Source organism: Phaethon lepturus, unplaced genomic scaffold (assembly GCF_000687285.1).
Source record: "Phaethon lepturus isolate BGI_N335 unplaced genomic scaffold, ASM68728v1 scaffold3315, whole genome shotgun sequence".
NCBI classification, from domain to species: domain Eukaryota; kingdom Metazoa; phylum Chordata; class Aves; order Phaethontiformes; family Phaethontidae; genus Phaethon; species Phaethon lepturus.
In genome coordinates, this window is record NW_010538190.1 from 23645 (window position 1) to 42210 (window position 18566).

The window sequence follows — 18566 nt, forward strand, 5'->3', positions numbered from 1 at the left end:
TAAAAAAAACATTTCAAACATGTTGTGAACAAAGTATGCATGTCCTCTTTTTTGTGTAAGGCATACATGGATCCCTCTAATCTGGCAGTCCTCTTCCCTCTGTAAGGGTAGATTATTTTCCCAAGAGGCAAATAATGAGGTATGTTTGAGTGAAAGTCCAGATAGTTTCTCATTATCTCTTTCAGAGATCTTGCTGCTGCTATAGACCGAATGAATAGACATAGCTGGGATACTATGATTTATGTGGTAAGTAATTCTAGATTGACCAAACACATTTGAGCCTGACTCTCGCCAATAATCCAGGGGGCCTCTTGCTCCCAGCATGACTTTGGCATATGGTATTTTTGGCAGTAAAATAGATGCCCTTACAGTCCAGCAGCTGTGCCTCAATGTGGCAGTGTTTCTTGGTTCTGTTTCAGTTCATGCCTCACAGAATGGTCAAAAAATCAGCTCTGGAGTTATTCTATGTTTTTAAAAATTCATTGCAATTCATTTTAAAGGAACTTTTACTCAGCTGACATTGTATTTTCTATATAAATGTTTTAATTAATATTTAAACAAGTCAGAAAAAGCTGTTAGTGTTATAAGGGGTTGTAAAATGTTAATTTAGAAATTTAGAAGTTAATGTTCTAAAATGAATCTAAGTCTCCTCTAAAGTCCTGATATCTTATCTGAAATGTAAATTTTTATGTCTTTGAACAGTGCCTCTGTTTCATTATGTAGAAATTGCACATAAAGTACCGCTTAATCAATCTGGACTAAGCAGTTGTAGACAGGGAATCTTTTTATATTTCTTGGATTGATTATTTTGCTTTTTAACAATTCCAACAGTATCAGTAATGAGTAGCTGGATTATCTCCTTACTTGTGTGAAACTTTTTTTTGCTTCAGTATCATCAAGGACATCTCATATGATGCTTTTAAATTTTCTTTTTCCTCAGATTTAGAAAAAAACATTTTGAAAACCACATTCTATTACGTGACGTCACGTATGTGACACGTGACTTCCATGAATGTGGAAAAAATCTGCAGGTTTCTGGCATGATTTTTGTGGTGTGTTTGGTCATGCTTGTAAATCTTCTCTGGTACAGCTCTTTCAAAAGCCAATATAATGTTACAAATAATATGATTCAAGGGAGGGGGGGAGATCAATAAACATAAAACTAAATACCCAGATATAGTTTAAAGCGCAACTTTTGGTTAAGGCCCATTCCTCCTTTTATTTTCAGTCTTCAGGAAGTTGCCAGTAGCTTGTCATTCCCACATGTGGTCATAGAACAGGGATTTTTTGGTTGTGTTGCGTGGGGGCAGGGGTGTGAGGGCTGTGTGTGATTTATTTTGGTGGGACGTTTTTTGCCTCTACTGACTGGGCCATAGTAGATTCACTGGCATCAAAGAGCAGTGTGGCTGTGAAAGTGCAATGCATTAGGAGTTAAGGAAGCTTCCTGCCTAGTTCATGTGGGTGAGTAAGTACTTGTATTTGTTACACCATAAGGTAGTAGAGACCCAGGGAGAAGGAACAATTACAAAGAAAAAAAATAGTTGGGTGGGTACTGTGCACAAATTAGGATGTGGGCTGAGCGTTAAGCTAATGGAGTGAACAAGCATGGAAGCAATAGTCTTGAGTTGACTGGCTGCTCATAGCTGAACTCCAGTAACTGTTTACTTCCTTGCCTGGGCCTCTTTGATCTACTCCTCGTCCAAACAGATATGCAGCAAAAACAGACTGCTGTGACTGATGTGACTGTTACAATCAAATGTCTCATTCAAGTTGGAAATGACGGATTAGCCTGTCTAGTCCGGTTCTCTCAACCTTGCTAAGGTTGTGTAGTTTTTGGGTAACATGCTTAGTAATTTAGTTCTATCATTTCTGACTTTCTGAGAGCTGAGAAAGTGCATCACAAAATGAGAGGGCAATGACTTGAACTCTGAGGAGAGTTTGTGGGATAGACGGCTTGGTGAATGGAACTGCCAGCTGCCTGAGCTTTGTTGCTGTTTCGTGGTAGTGCTTTGTAGTGGGTTGGGACTTTACTAAGCCAGAGGAGAGGGCTTCGTGGGTTTAAGAAAGAAAACCAATGATTTTAGTCTTTAATTATTAAATACAAACTAATTTCAGTATCCTGATCTTCTTACAAGAAAATTATTTAAAGGCTTTTGAGTCTTTATAATGTCTTATAAGATCATCTTATTTTCATCAGGTCAACTTGTTTAAAAGAACGTTAAATCGGTTTATTAGTTGTAATGCTGTAAATCAGTGCATTTACCAACTTGTATTTTTTAAAATCCTACTTATTTCATAAAAATGCAGTGATACGAGCAAAATACCAAAAGCACTATAAAACATATGACACGTATTAAAGAGGTACTAAGATTCCCTTGAACGTTCCACTCAAAACAGGAAACTAAAACACTTTCATATATGAAGAACTAAATATAATCCATACTGTCAGGCTGCAAACTTCTCCCTTAAAGCCAACTACGTATCGTACATTTGGACATGTACAGTTTTGGGGCCTGTGAGGAAAAATCCTGCCATTCTTCATAATATAAATCTTCTTTCTGAGCATTTGTGTTATTTTTGCCATGCTATGAAGCTATGAAAAAAAAGTAGTTTTGCGAAATGGTAGTGTCTTACCTACTTACATGTCCATGTTTTGAGTTTACTTCTAGGCAGAGATGAAGTTATGTGGTACTCCTACTAATTTCCATCCATCCTTGTTAACAAATTTGGTTTTCATGCAATTTTAGTTATGTGAATTGTTCAAGCATAATAAACACTCATTGTTATGCATCTTGCAGTATCACACAGCATACCAAAACCACAGGATCTGATGCTTAGTTTTCAGGTGGCCAGCTGAAACCTGTAATTGAGCTTGTGCTGCCTGATAGGTATTCTCATCTTGGTGTCTCTTTTCATGTTCTTATTTCCATGGAAGTTTATAGGATTATAAAAAAAAATCTATTAGATTATTACTAGATTATTTTCTGTTAATGATTTTAAATATTCTTCTGTATGCTATCTCTATATACATTGGTCGACACAGGTAATTACAAACTTAAGCCAGCTTTTAGTTTAGTTTTAGCTGAAAATTCTGCTCTGTGAACAGTCACAAAGAAGCAATTAAGTCTTAGAAGGATTGGAGTCTTTCGTTGCCAGTGCGTATTGTCATGATTTGTTGCAATATCTGCTGACAAAGACTGCGGTCCTCCAAAGTGGCTTTTAAATGCTATGGTCATGGTCCAGGTGGTAAGGGACATGCTATTGTACATGAAAAACAAAATCAGTTTCTGTCATGGAATTTATAATGTTATAAAACAGGAGAATAGAGATTAATTCAGACCTAGAGGGGAGCAGAGGAAACAGCGAGGCAGCACTGGCCAGTACAGTGAGCTGACCTTAACCTAAACTTTGTAGAGGTTATTGTGAGATCTTTTAGTGAGCAAGATCTGGCTTTGTTACAGATACAGAGAGCTTCTCATATGTAAGGTGCATGGAAAAAAGTTTGGAAGGACTTGTTTGAAATGCTGACCACCGCTGTCCATTTATCAGCCTTGCTTGTGAATCTGCACAGAGAGAGGTGATGCATAGGAGAAGGTTATGAGGAACTGTGAAAGAGGAGGCAGGTGCCTGAAGCTTCATGCAGAGGTAGAGTTGTGAAAAAATGCAGATAAGTGCGTCACTCAGTGTTCACTCTGTGCCTTGGAACACCAAGCAAATAAGAAAATTGTGGTTATTTGGGTACCACTGCAGTGTTTTTTAAGGAGGGATAAAGGAGTCTCTGAGTGATGTAGTCAAAGCAACTAGGTAGGAAAGTGAACTTCGTAGCAACAACGGTAGTTAGAAGCACATACAAAGATCATTGTTAGACATGAAACCTCCATCAGAAACTGCCTTAAGTCATAGGAGAAAGTAATGAGAAGTGGAAGAAAGCAGCAGATGAATCATTAATATGAAAATGTGATCATTTGTACTTTTTTTTTAATTATGCACCTGACACATGATGTAAAGCTCTACAAATCATGCTGGAGACAATAGAAGCTAGTGGTGTTCCAGAGACAGAGCTTAAAGAGGTATTCTGTTTCTAAGCCAAAGGAACCTTGAAGTTTGGTGATGTAAAACACAGGAATATAACAAGAGCAGCAAGGGTCTGAAATGAACATGGAGGCATTTTGTCTGATGGGCAGCTGACAGGTTGTATGAAACTGATCAAGATTTCATTTCAGTTCATGGCTTTGCCTTCATGACCTAGGAATAACCATTTTTGAAAAGGTAAATTACTTTTTCTGACAAGATGCAAAATACCATTGCCATAGATTTCAGCCATTACATTTTTCTAGTCTTGCCTGCCTTCATAGGTCTTAAGTCTGCTTGCAGTGACTTCCTAGCACAGGATCTGTGGTGTTCTGTGTTTGTGTACTAAAAGCTAATCCTTATCAGACTTTGAGTGTTTTCTAATACACACCAATTCTATTCCTTAGACAGATAAAAGTCAAAGTAATCACTTCCAACATTTGTTTCAAATACTGAAGCTCATGGGTTATGACTGGGCAGAAAGGTATGTATTTATGAATCTTAATTATATGCCTTTTTTTTTTTTTTTAAAGAATGGGTAATATGTACATTGACATTTCAGTGGAGTGGTGTTTTGAAGAGAATCACCTGACTGTTCCCACCTACCACCATGCTGTAGCACATTACATAGGCATTTTGAATGAAACTAACTTAAAAGATGTGCTGCTGGTGCACAACTAAGGAACTCCAGAGTGCAAGCAGGCATTTGGCCTGTAGGACCCAACTAATGCTACTCCATAAGGAGGAAAAAATGAGAAAACAACCCCCCCCGAACTGTCTGCAATGTGGGCCTCAGATCCTTGGCACCAACTTTTTCACTCTATACATCTGCTCCTGCTGGTCCACTTTATTTGCAAATGGAGACATTGCCATGTGTTCAGGATGTGAAAAACAGCCCTGTCTCTCATTTAAAAGGTCTTTCATAACTGCTTGATGTGACAAAGTGAAACAGTCTTTCAGAGACTTTATGGCATAGCTTCTGGGATATTGTGTGATTGCATATTAAACGATTACTTCTTGAAGTATGATATTTTAGCAGAGATCTGAATCTGAGTTTGAGTCATGCTTCAGGCTTGAAATATCTATTGCAGGGAAATGTATCCCCGCTGCTATTCATTGTAATTACCAACCTTGTTTGCAATCTGAGCAAAGGTCAATAATGGATCTGCAGACTAAATTATATTCCTCTCTGACAGACTGCATGTCTTTTGTGGTTAAATATGGGATTTTAGCCTTCAAGAATATTAGTGTGCCTCCTTTCACAGTACTTAAAGTTGCACTAAAATTACCTTAGGTTATGGATCCAGAATAATGCTTGGGGTTATTGTGACCAGAAGCAATGAATGTTTTATTATTAGCAATGATTAATTACACTTTTAGTTTAATGTGGCCACAATAGAATTATTATGACTCCCTTTCTAATGTTACTAACAGATCTGTCTTGCCACAGTAATTTGATCTGTCTACATCCTGCCTCTCCTCAATTTATTGCAATTTATTGCCCTGAGTCCTCTATACTAAGACTAGTAGCAAGAGAGGTTCCCAGGAGCACGCAAATGACCAGGTTATCATAATTGTGATCATAATTTTCCCATTATATACTAAGCTTTGGTTGCTGAAATGAGAGTTACTGATTATATCACCAAGTTTCCCACGTTGGAGGACTATTTATTCAGCTGTTATTGCTGTTTCCTGGTAAGAATCCAGCACTGAACAAACACTGCAAACATTTCTCTTGATTAAAATGTAATTTTAGGTCCTGCTGCTTTTCAACACAGGTGCCAGCATGTGTCCTTTGGTCTAGTTCAAGGGATGAAGACTCGGAGAGGAGAAGTAGTTTTCCTGGAAGATGTTTTAAATGAAGTTCGCTCAAGGATGTTACAAAACATGGCTTCTGCAAAAAGTTAGGTATTTCAGGTCTTATTAATTTCTTTTGATGTTCTGTGTTGATCAAAAATGTGTCATCTTTTCTACCCTTCACTTTTCCCTGCATCCGACTAGTCTCAGTGATACGCCCTCATCTGTGCACTTTTTGTATCTTCCATAATATAAACAATGTTAAAATAATCCTTTGCGACTCTGTGAATTTCCCTAAACTACAGATTTGCAAATTTTAACATTCAGTGAAATTATTTAATCATGCTTTTATAATGGGAAGGAAGTACGTGCCTTTGGGGGACAACAGCTGCTTTTTACTGGAGGGACAAGCTAGTCAATAGTGGGGTTGGGGCTGGAGTTCAGGGCCCAGTCAGATTTCATCCAAAGGATCTGTAGCTCTGACAGTTTTCTCCGACAAGATTGACTGTAGCTTGCTTGCAGTTACTGCCTTGTCATCCTCCCAGCCTCATGACTGGTTCCGGAGTCCCCAGGAGGTCACTGCTCTGCAGCAGAGTCTGCTGAAGGGGATGTTTGCCTGCACCTCGGGCTGTGGCTCTAGAGCCGTTTCCTCTTGACGCAGTCAAGATTAAAGCAGTTCCCAGTGAAATGCTGCCCCCTCTTGTGCTTTCTGGAGTTAGGTGCTGAACTGAATCAATGAATTGGCCAGGTTAAGTAATGTGCTTCTTCCTTGCTCTGCCTCCTCAGCTTTTTTAATCCAGATAACCTCGCTTGTAGAGTGGACAAAGAGAAAGGGGGGCAGGCAGAATGATAGAAGGGTGACCCTTGATTCAAACCAGTTTTACTGCAGAGGGTAATGGAGCTTAGAGCTTCAGTTTCAAGGTTGGTATCATAGGTGAGTGCAAAGCAAACTTATTTTTATGCTGGAACTGAACTGAGACAGCAGAGGTACAGACCCATGTTCCATTGCACAAGCAGTAGGCAGAAGAACAACTAAAAGAGGAATGTGTTCAGATGGCACTGCAGCATTCCCCAGAGCTTATCCGATAGATCTGAAATCCTACCTGTGCTTGTATAAATTTTCCCTTATGTTTGAATTCCTGCCTTATTTCCCCTTTCCTAAATTAGAGATCGTAAATCCCTGACTCACAGCAATGTCTTCAATGTTTGAAAAGTGTTTGGATACACAGTGGAAGACATTACAAACTCGTGTGTGGCCTCAAAATGCCTCACTGTCACTGTCACTGAAAGATTTTGGGAGCTGGACATCTAACAGCCAATGCTTTAGATTTAAAAATCATGCCTGCGTGGAACAGAAGCTGGTTAGTTAAGTACCTTTGTATAAACTTTTTCTTTGCTATTAGCTGTACACAGTTCTCCTACTATTTAAGTTTCCATTATTGGCATCCTTTTTCTTTCTATTCATCTCAATGAATCCTACTGTCTACATAAATCCTCTGTATAATGTCTATTTCTTTGCCACTTTGCTTTGTATATGTCTTGTCAAGCATCTAAACAAAAGCCTGAATTCTGAGACAGTTGTTCTGTTTTGAAACAAATCTCAGTTATGAAATGTAATAATGTAATCTAAACATATTTGTGAATGAATAGCCAGTCTGAGACTTCTCAGGGCTATGAACTACCCCTGCACTTTTCAAGGTTTGTCCTTTCTGAATTTTGTAAATAGCAAAGGTATGAGTAGTATGAACTACTCAAAGTTGTCACAGCTGGCTTTGCTGACCTGGCACAAAGAAATAGCAAAGCAAAAGACAGAAATTCAAGTGTACTAAAACTGTACTGTGAAACTGTTTCAGCTTAAGTGGTGCCTTAAGAGAACAGCTCAATTCTCCATATTCTGCTGTTAGTGGGAAATCAGCTGGGACAGGAAACTGTAAGCTCAACTTTGCACATTTAATAGATTACATATACCACAATAAAAAAAAAATGCACTTGGCCCTTGCTAAAGTGGATCAGATTTGCCTTGTAAAAGACAATGATAAGAATCCTCCTTTCTCTCCAGTAGACAAACAGGAAGAGGAGACCCTGGTAGAGTACACTGTTGTCTGAGTTTAAAAATAGAAAGCATTATGTATGTCAAAAGCATCAACTTTTCACTAGGCAAGGTTGTGGGTCCAAACACAAGTAATTGATTTCCCAGAAGATCCAGCATCTAAAGTGCTGGTATGTAGGTAACTTTACTTCTGATGAAGTAGAGCACCAGCTTGGCCCTGTGAACTTCCTTGTGAGACAGGGAATGAAACAAGTCCTTCGGTGAATTTCTCTACACGAGAGCATGCTGCTTATCTGCTGAAGAATATCACTTGAGTTGTGAAAAAGCTGGAAATAGCTTTGCAGACATGTCTCTGCAGCTGTTGTGAGGACATTGACTGTTAGACTCTGCCAGATTAATTAGGTTTTGTAATGACAAACTTAAGTTCAGTCTATTGAGTTACAGGAGCTTTGGAGAGGTTCTTGTCATATCTACCCAGGGAGAACGGCAAATCATGCATGACTAATCTAGTGGCCTTCTATGATGGAGTGACTGCATCTGTGGACAAGGGAAGAGCTAGAGAGGTTATGCTCCCTGGACTTCTGTAAGGCTTTTGACACAATGCTCCCCAACATCCTTCTCTCTAAATTGGAGAGATATGGATTTAATGGGTGGACTGTTAGATGGATAAGGAATTGGCTGGATGGCCATGTCCAAAGAGTTCTGTGTCAGTGGCTCAATGTCCAAGGTGGGAACCAGTAACAAGTCATGTCCCTCAGGGGTCTGTACTGGCACCAGTGCTTCATCACTGACATAGACAGTGGGATCAAGTGCACCCTCAGCAAGTTTGGAGATGACACTAAGCTGAGTGGTGCAGTTCACATGCCTAAGGGATGGGATGCCATCCAGAGGGACGTGGACAGGCTTGAGAAGTGGGCCTCTGCAAACCTCATGAGGTTCAACAAGGCCAAGTGCGAAGTCCTGCACCTGGGCTGGGGCAACCCCTGGCATCAATACAGACTGAGGGATGAAGGGATTGAGAGCAGCCCTGCTGAGAAGGACTTGGGGGTACTGGTGGGTGAAAAATTGGGCATGAGCCGGCAATGTGCACTCATAGCCCTGAAAGCCAGTTGTATCCTGGGCTGCATCCAAAGCAGCGTGGCCAGCAGGTTGAGGGAGGTGATTCTGCTCCTCTACTCCACCCTGGTGAGACCCCATGTGCAGTCCTGCATGCAGCTTTGGAGCCCTCAGCACAGGAAAGATGTGGACCTGTTGGAGTGGGTCCCTAGAAGGGCAACAAAAATGATCAGAGGGCTGGAACACCTCTCCTCTGAGGACAGACTGAGAGAGTTGGGGTTGTTCAGCCTGGAGGAGGCCTGTTATTGCAGCCTTTCATTATATAAAGGGAGCTTATGAGAAAGGTGGAGAAAGAATTTTTTACTAGGGCCTATAGTGACAAGACAAGGGATAATGGTTTTAAACTGAAGGAGAGTAGGGTTAGATTGGAAAGAAGACATTTTTTACGATGAGGGTCATGAGACACATGGGTTGCCCAGAGAAGCTGTGGATGCCCCACCTGCTGAGAAGGACTTGGGGGTACTGGTGGGTGAAAAATTGGGCATGAGCCGGCAATGTGCACTCATAGCCCTGAAAGCCAGTTGTATCCTGGGCTGCATCCAAAGCAGCGTGGCCAGCAGGTTGAGGGAGGTGATTCTGCTCCTCTACTCCACCCTGGTGAGACCCCATGTGCAGTCCTGCATGCAGCTTTGGAGCCCTCAGCACAGGAAAGATGTGGACCTGTTGGAGTGGGTCCCTAGAAGGGCAACAAAAATGATCAGAGGGCTGGAACACCTCTCCTCTGAGGACAGACTGAGAGAGTTGGGGTTGTTCAGCCTGGAGGAGGCCTGTTATTGCAGCCTTTCATTATATAAAGGGAGCTTATGAGAAAGGTGGAGAAAGAATTTTTTACTAGGGCCTATAGTGACAAGACAAGGGATAATGGTTTTAAACTGAAGGAGAGTAGGGTTAGATTGGAAAGAAGACATTTTTTACGATGAGGGTCATGAGACACATGGGTTGCCCAGAGAAGCTGTGGATGCCCCATCCCTGGAAGTGTTCAAGGTCAGGTTGGATGAGGTTTTGAATAACCTGATCTAGTTGAAGATATCCCTGCCTGTGGCAGGGGGTGGGGACTAGATGATCTATAATGTGCCTTTCAACCCAAACCATTCCATGATTCTCTCAGTTCAGGTTCTCCGAGTATGGGCAGTTTAGATATCTACAGTGGATGGTGTGAATACTCCCTAAATGTACATCCAAATGCTCCATTAGGCACTGGAACGATTTTTCTTTGGCTATTTATGCCTCCCTATCACTTGGAATTTTTAAACAAAATCTGAATTGCCCTGTCATTCTGTTCGTAATCTTAGAGATTGGCTGTCTGGGTTGTGAAGAAGTATTCAGTGTAGTTTGTCTAGGCTTTTGCAATGAACCCTTCTGACCTTAAAAATCTGCATTACACATACTAGGAGAAATGTGAAAAAGCACATCTGAAACAGCTGTATCTCAGCTTTCTTAAAAAAAGGATTTATATCCTGGACTTCTCGCTGTATGCATCCTGACAATTTCCGTATTGCTAGTTCACAGTTTTAGAAGATGCTGTTTTATTGGCATCTCGAAGTCTGAGCAAGGGAGTCATTATGCTACTACAGACTTACAATTTCTTTTTCTCTGTTTCTCTTCAGCAACCAAAGAGATAGAAGACCCTATGGAGACAGCAGAGAAAGTTGGCCTTGCAGCACTAATAATTCAGGTGAGTCTGAGCTGCCTCCAGAGATGTTTGCATCTTCTGTGGAAAGTTAAAAATTGAGAAGGAGAGCCATAGCTAGGTGACATTAATTTATTGTTCCAGGACTTCCGGGGCCTTCTGTCATCTGATTATCAGTTTAGCTGGGATCGAGCTCTTCAGAGTCGTGGAGATACAGGCGTGTTCTTACAGTACACCCATGCCAGACTCCACAGGTAAGAAGAGTGTTTGTATGTAGAAGTACAGTTTGACATGTATTTTAACCTTATTATCTTACTGCTTTGTTAATCAGTAGTGTTAACTCCTTCCCTAAATAGGACATGTTCACTTTTTCAGCAAAGTGTGAATTTATGATAGGAATCACTGAGACTTCCCAGAAGAGCAAGCCAATTAAAATGAAATTTCTACCTCATTTCCACAGGGCTGAGATAACTGTCCATATACTTTCTCAGTTCTAAGAACAGCCTCTCTCTGTGGTTAGTGTCAGTGATGGAGATTGGTGGCCCTAGGATTAAGCAAACTGATGTGAAAACCAAAATGCCTGTGCTTGTAAAATATACCAAATCACGGAACTTAGATGTTTTTGGCTACCACTCTAGCTAGTGGGTTTTTTTAACATTCTGCTATTTCCCACTGTTGGTAACCAGGCTTAAAAGCAGACCCCTTCCTGTTGACTCAGGCCAAACACCTGATGTTTAATTATTTTTTAAGAAGATTTCAGAAGAGTCCAGTTTGAACAGTTTTATCGATTATAGCGATCTGTCAGAGCATTTTTAATGCAGATATCAATATGTATTTTCATAAAAATATGTAAGATACCTTCCTGGATCAGGCCAAAGTTCCATACCAACCTGGTATTCTGTCTGAAACAAAGGTAGGAGATGGTAGTCAGGGAGAGCATGCAAGCCTGATCCCTTTCTCTAGCCTATTCCTCTTGGACTCCCATATCATCTAGGTATTGATGGTACCCAGGGTACCATTACTAGGGTATTGACTACCTCCCTAGTCCTTTTAGCATCAGCTTCTGGACCTGTTGTCCATGCATGTGTCTAATCCAGTTGATGCTGAATGGCTATCACAAATTTTATTTTTTTTATCTTTGGTTGAAGTCAGGTAGTCTGTCTCAGTGTTCCATTCAGCTTGAGCAGAAGATGCCTACCTTTTTTTCTTAAAAATATAAATTGCCGTTTTTGTTGTTCAGCTTTGCTAATGAGTTTCGCATCCAACATTTCTTTTTTGTTCTTACATTTTAGTTTAGAACAGATGCAGGGAAATCAACAGCTAACTGACGTTAATGTGGCGTGCTTGCAAGAGCCAGATGCCATCTCTGTTCTTCAGCATCTTCTCAGGTTTGTCTAGTTTTCTTTCCCAATAGCAGTTCCGTTTTAAACTTCTGGATTTGCTGCCAGCCTGTTGAGCAGGCACAGACTGCACAATCGTAAGAGAAAAATGGCTATTTCAGGCAATAGCTTGTCTGTTGGGTCACAGTAGTCATCACTTGAAATCCTCATGGACTTCAGAAGCCATATAAGGTAAAACCAATATTTGACACATACTCTGTGTACGAGTCTTTTAATTATTTCTTGTCTTCACAAAAATGTGCTAAGCTCTATATAAATTTTAGCTGCAGGTTTACTTGGTCCCTCTTGTTCTGTTTTTGTCTTGTGGGACAGGGGAGAGGAAGTGCTTCTGAGTGAGCTGAAATGGAGTATGGGATGCACATTCAGTAGCTCAACATCCTTCAGCTGTGTGCAGCTAAATACCTGTTAATAGCAATGCTCTTCACTAATTCAGTCTTAAAAGTTGAATAGTTTCTGTTTTCATTATTTCATAGGTGTGTAATTAAAATATGGAGACACGGGAGTTGTCCATGTTGCGCAGCCTGTGATGGAGTTGGAAGTAATTGAGGCTTTCGGAATTCCTAGTGAGAGGTCCTATATACCGCATCACGCACTGTACAGTGCCAGAGTGTTAACTCCTTTGGCCACACTAAGGCCTTCTCAAGGGCATCTGTTTAAAATTCAGACTTCCAAAAGTCATGTCAGAGTCCCAGGTGGCTTCTTTCAGCCTGCAACTGTAGGTTGCAGAGTCTTACCGTTGACTGTAATTGCCTCAAGAGGTCTGCCTGCAGTTTATCGTATGCTGCATGCTCTCTTGAGGAATAGCAAGACCAGTCAGCACTCTAAATAAGATTGTTAGTTTATTATTTATCCAGTGCAATTGTATTTTACAGAAATCTTATGCGTCGTTTCTTGGTTTTTATCAGATTAGTGTATAGCTGCCCGTCTTATGTGTGAAAACTAACAGGGTTAATGTATTTCAGGTTGATTTGTAGGGATCACTGCATCCCAGATGTGTCCATTTTCAAACAGAAGTTGTTGCTGCACTGCAGGGCTCTTATTTTTGTAGAGCTTCAGGTCTGCAAAAGCCTTTAAGTCTGGCCAAGCACCATACGGAATCTGTATGAAACACGTCCTGGGGCCTTTACTTCCAGCAGAAAGCAGTATTTAGGTTATCCATTAGACCAGGCACTCAGTGGCTAACAAACACAAATTTAAATATCCCATGATTTCAGGAGTAACAATTGCTGTTCAGCCCTCCTTGTGAGTTACTGTAAGTAGATTCTTCTTGAAAAGTTTCCATGATAAACACTCCTGAGTTGCCAGAAGCCCACTTCCCATGGCTCTGCTTCTGCTGTTTGAAAACCTACCAAACATTTGCCCTTAAAGTTAGCTACCAGTTCTGAATACCATTAACTTTGCAGACTAATGAATAGTAGATTGCAGATAGCATGTATATCCCTGCAGAAGTGGACTTACTTAGCTGATAAGATAATCTAACATGTTGTCGTAGGCTAACACTGAAATGGCAGCTTCATGAAGCAATAAAGCTGGTCTCAAAAGAGAGGCGCTTCATTTGATACCAACTTTGTTGCTTCATGAAGCTTTATTAATGGCTGTTTGATGGTGCTTTTTAATGGTAATTTTTCTGTGTCTTCGTTGCTGTCTCTGAGGTGCCAGCAGCTGCTGGTATCTAAGCTGTCCCTGAGACAATGCAGAGATTCCCCTGATTTGGCTCTCTCACATCTGTTGCATAGTGGCATAAAGGTGGTGACCTTCTCTGAACAGCGGCCACCGGCACGTGCTGGCAGAGATGAGCTGCTGAATGCATGTGTAAGAGATGTTTTGGTAGCTTAACCACCAAGGGAATGGGGAACACTCCCTCCCTGGTGCTATAGCTCTTACATGACCACTGAGCCCTCCTTATCAGAGCTTACTTCCCAGTTCTCCTGCAGCTTGCCTTTAAAGAAGGAAGATCCCAGGGAAGCTTGACTTGGACATGCTGGTGAGGACGGGCCTGGGAGCTGAGCAAAGACCAGGAAGTCCACTCCACACTTTGAATTTGAAATCTCTTCAGCCTCAGAAGTGTTGTTAGCTTCTTGCAGGCTGTGAAAAAGAGGATGTGCACAAGTGGACAGCAGAACACGTGAAGAAAAAACATGGATCTCCATGAATCTGCCTGTATTGTCCAGTTTAATACTGTCTTACATAAGTCAATTTTATCCCAGGATTATGTAAACCCACTTTGTTTTTGTCTTTTCTAATGTTACAAGATTCCCATTAGCTACTTAAAATTCTAGGCTGCATTTACTAAAGGGGACTGTTTTGACTGCCTTGGTTATTTAATATATGTTTTCTGCTCCTAGGAACTTGCAGTTAGTGTTGAAATGTAAAAGCAGACATAATGTTCCAGGAGCAAATATAGCTCTTGTGTTCTCCTTGCTATAGCCTGCCTCTCTGAGCTCTGCCATCTACAATGTTTGCATGATGACGAGCAGAAGCAATCTCCTTTTAACAATAATGAACGAGAAAGAAATATTCAATTGTGTGCTAACTACATTGCTTAGGTCTGGTTCAGAAGATTATTTTTGTTAATTCTGCAGCTGTAGTTGTGTGTTTGTTCTGACTTAGGAAAGTCTGATGAGCCTTATATCCAAGTATACCTTCCAAACAACCCTTTTCTTTCTTCACAGGTATGATGAGGTCCTATATAGATCTTCTCAGGATCTGCAACCCAAGCACATTGTCAGCTACCTCCTCACACTTAGGTAAGGTGATTGCTGATACTGGCATCCATCTCCAGTAAGGACAGGTCTTCCTGAGCTGGCTCTGCAACCCTTGCATTTACAGTGCTTTGAAGAGTAAAAAATAGTGGGAAGATGTAAATTTGTGGAACAGTCTCTCTGGAGCAGGAGAGGTATGAAGTAGGATAGCAAATAATATAATAAGTAGTAGAGATTGAGGTTGGAACCAGGAACAAGGCCAGGAGCCTCCTCAGAAACTGATTACTTTCAAGAAAAAAGAATCACTTGGCTGTAACCCAGCAGCTGAACCCAAAGTCATGCTGGTCTAATCGTATCTTAAAGAGCAGATTTGAACTGATAATATGCTCTTAAATCTCAAAATTTCACCTAGGAAATTTTATCCAAACTCCTTTCAACCACTGATCTCAGCCTATGTGTTGAGGTGGACAAAGCATATTATTACTACAAGTCATACAGTCGCGTATGTGACCTCTGTAGGGAGGGTCCTCTTTGGGATCCCTGTGACTTAACAGGACAGTGAAACACTGGAGTGTTTCTTGCTGGAGGAAGCTGTAGAGCCTGCATATGGGGAAGGCTTTTAACAAGTTAAGGAAAATTGTATAAGGAATCGTGCACTTTGGGAACAATAGGGCAGGCTCTCAAGGATCTTTCCAGACCAGTTTGGGGGTTTTTTGGGGGGAGGAATGGAGAGATTTTTTTGCCTTTTTTTTTTTTTTTTTAATGAGCATTAAGTTGTTGATGGCGTGTCCTGACAACATGCAGGCTACAGAAAACCATGCCCTCCCTCAGCCAAGTGAAAGAGGCTGTTGGAAATAACAGTCTCTGGCATGCTGCAGTTGTGGCTCTTCCAGTTCTGCTGCTTTCTGTAGCCCATAGCACTGCTCTTGTTAAGAGACTTGCTCGTTCTCACTATTCTCACCGTATTTTCTATTTCAGCCATCTTGCAGCCGTGGCACATAAAACCCTTCCTGTGAAAGGCAGCGCCCCTGAACTAGCCCAGGTATGGGGGACGGTGTTGTTACATGGCTGGAGTCTGTGTTGGGTGTCCCATAGGAATGATCCATTAGGGCTTTGCCAACCCAGCTGTGTAACCACTTGGGTGAATATGCACCTGCAGGCCATCCTGCCAGGCGGCACCGCTTTGGGAACGCAGGGGTTGCTCTTCATGGCTGTGCCTTCGGGAAAGGGCTGCTCTGCCTGATCTTCCTGAAGCTGAATGCCCCATAAGGACAACTGCTCCGAATCCTTCTCATCACCTTTCCTTCTGAACTTTTTAAAAGTAAACATTTGAGCATTTAACTTGCTGGCTATTTCTGATAGTTTCCCTTAGTGGTTATGTGGGAAGACAGAGAATTAGGAGATAACTGAATTTCTTTCCTCCCTCTCGCCACCTACATATCTCAAGTTGTCTGTACTGCCTTTCTAGCTAAAGCACTGAGGCTGACAACTGTTAATAAGCAGTTCCAGATAGATGCAGATGATTTTCTACTGCTCCCCCAGGCAATGTTTGACCCCTTAACTGCTCTGCAAATGATACAGTAATTATACTGCTTTTTTTATTTCCCCTTTATCTATCTACTTCAAAAGCAGTTACCTATCTGATTTTGGTAGGAAATCACATTGAAGTGTTGACCTGTGTTGTGGGGCAAAAAAATTCAGTGGAATTGAATTGATGGAACTGCACTCTATATTTCAGCTTAGATGCTATAGGTATTCTTGCCTTTGAAGATGCACTAAGTCCAAGCTACAAGTAAAATTTCAGTTCCTTATCCCGTGAAAAAGTATTTCTAAATATCTTACAGTGTGGCACCTTTCAAGAACTGTTTTTTTGGACTAAGGTTGATAAAGCCCTTCTCAGACAGCCAGCTGTGTAACAGCTAAGACAAGAAGAATGAAATTTTCAAAGCAGCCCATGGTTTCTCGACAGTCTCTAACCCAGGCACAGTGAGAGGGATTCCAGCAGTATCCTCAGACTGCAACAGCCTGTGGTGCATAAAAGATTTTCACTTTTTAGTCATTGCTAGCTCTTTTGCAGGCATCTCCTCTAGTCGCTCCGCCCTGAGGGTATACTAGACTGGGCTGGGCAGCCCTTTCCAGCTTCTCTTTGTTGACAAGTGTCCCTCTGCTGACACTGCAATGGGCTATCAACAGCTGGTGTGAATTCTGCTAGCACTGGTGTGTTACTCAGTCCTCCGATTACGTGTGTGTCTGAATCCCAGAGCCCTGCATGGGGATAGAGGATGTGCACAGCATTGTCACCTCCAAAAGGCTGCTTCTAACTGCTGCCCTGAGAATTCTATGCCCTATTCTGTAGCAATACCATAAGCTGACAGCAATTCTTGTTTTCCAGGCAAGGCTCCGTCTCTTTCAAGCTGCACGCTTGGTTCTAGCCAATGGAATGAAACTTCTTGGCATTACACCTGTAACTCAAATGTAATGAGGCTGCATGCAATGCAAAGTCACATCTCTTAGTAAAAGGATTTTTTTCAAGAGAATATAAATCCTCTCCTGTGTGTCATTGCTAATGCAGTCTGGCAACTGTCTGCTCTTGGAGGTTTTTATGTTCCATCATGCTGACTGCAGAAGAGCTTGCATGGCCCAGCCCCTTGGAGGAGGCCAGGGTTATCACAATTGCTTTCTCCCAGTCTCATGGTAGGAGTAGTGGACTTAAGACACTAATCTACCTGGTATTTACCATGTAAATTTACCGCAGCAACCTGCCAACTCTGTCACATCCTGTTCCTCACCCATTCCTCTGTCACACCGACATGATGACCAGGGAGCAGAGGGTTTGCTGCTCAGCTGGTGGAATAGGAACCGGGGTGCTCCCTCAGCACCGTACACGTGGTCAGACATGGCAGGCGCTGCTTGGCACTCCTGAGCCATCACGCTGCTGCAGAGAGGTGGAGTGTCATGGGTAAGGTAGCACAGGTGGCTGTTCCAGCCTCTGAAATGCCTCAGTACCCACAACCACCAGGCCATCACTCTGGTGGCACGCTGTTCTACATACACAGGACAGCTGGCAAAAGGCAGAGCGGAGAACGCTCTCCCACTGGAACAGAATTGAAGCATGTTTGTTACTGCTGTGTTTAACATGCCCCATTTTCAAGTAAAACCCAACTGGTTAACTCAACATCTGAAAGGAATCTAATCAGGATATAAACTTGGTCACATTTTTGACTCCACTTTGAATGTAAACAAGTTGCTTAAAGCACCAAGGTCAGTTTTCCCTCAATGCAGAGTTGCAGTTTCTGGAAGGGTTGAACTGAGGCAGGCCTCAGAAAATGGAGTAGGTTGAAGTTACAGAGTTGGCACTCATAAATCAAAGCCTAACATGTTACAGGAACTCTTTTTCAAGCATCACTCTGTTATGCACAGAAAGTTTGAGAGATAAAATGTACAGATAAAAATCTTCTGGTCTGACACGTAGAGTTGACTCATTCATTCTTAAGCCAGAGATAGAAGACGACATACGAACCTTCCCCTGTACGACTGGGGTTTGACAAAACACATAGAATAGAATAAAAGATCCCTCTTACCAGCTACCGCAGGTATAAAAAACATTTGAAAAGTGAAAGAAAGAAATTCTGCAACATAAGAGAAACACCAATCTTTCATTCTGATTTTTTAAACCAAAAAGCAAGTGCCACTTCTAATCACTTAGAGGGAAGTGGTGCTTGAGGTGTGCTTACTCCTGGTGGAGTTGTGTCAGGACATGCAAGACTAGATTGCATGGAAGGAAAAAAAATACTATTAAT

At 41.5% G+C, this 18566-nt stretch overlaps 1 protein-coding gene across 1 annotated transcript in view; it reads left to right on the forward strand.

Moving 5' to 3' along the window:
* Positions 1 to 17336, forward strand: part of RARS2 (arginyl-tRNA synthetase 2, mitochondrial) — a 40821-nt gene extending 23485 nt beyond the window's left edge. Inside the window, exons 12-20 of the mRNA XM_010286696.1 lie at positions 186 to 246; positions 4479 to 4555; positions 5850 to 5974; positions 10642 to 10709; positions 10809 to 10918; positions 11957 to 12052; positions 14737 to 14811; positions 15745 to 15808; positions 17159 to 17336. Of these exons, the coding sequence (XP_010284998.1) occupies positions 186 to 246; positions 4479 to 4555; positions 5850 to 5974; positions 10642 to 10709; positions 10809 to 10918; positions 11957 to 12052; positions 14737 to 14811; positions 15745 to 15808; positions 17159 to 17245 (763 nt within the window). The 3' untranslated portion in view covers positions 17246 to 17336. The remainder of the gene's footprint in view (positions 1 to 185; positions 247 to 4478; positions 4556 to 5849; positions 5975 to 10641; positions 10710 to 10808; positions 10919 to 11956; positions 12053 to 14736; positions 14812 to 15744; positions 15809 to 17158) is intronic.
* The last annotated feature ends 1230 nt before the right edge of the window (positions 17337 to 18566 follow it).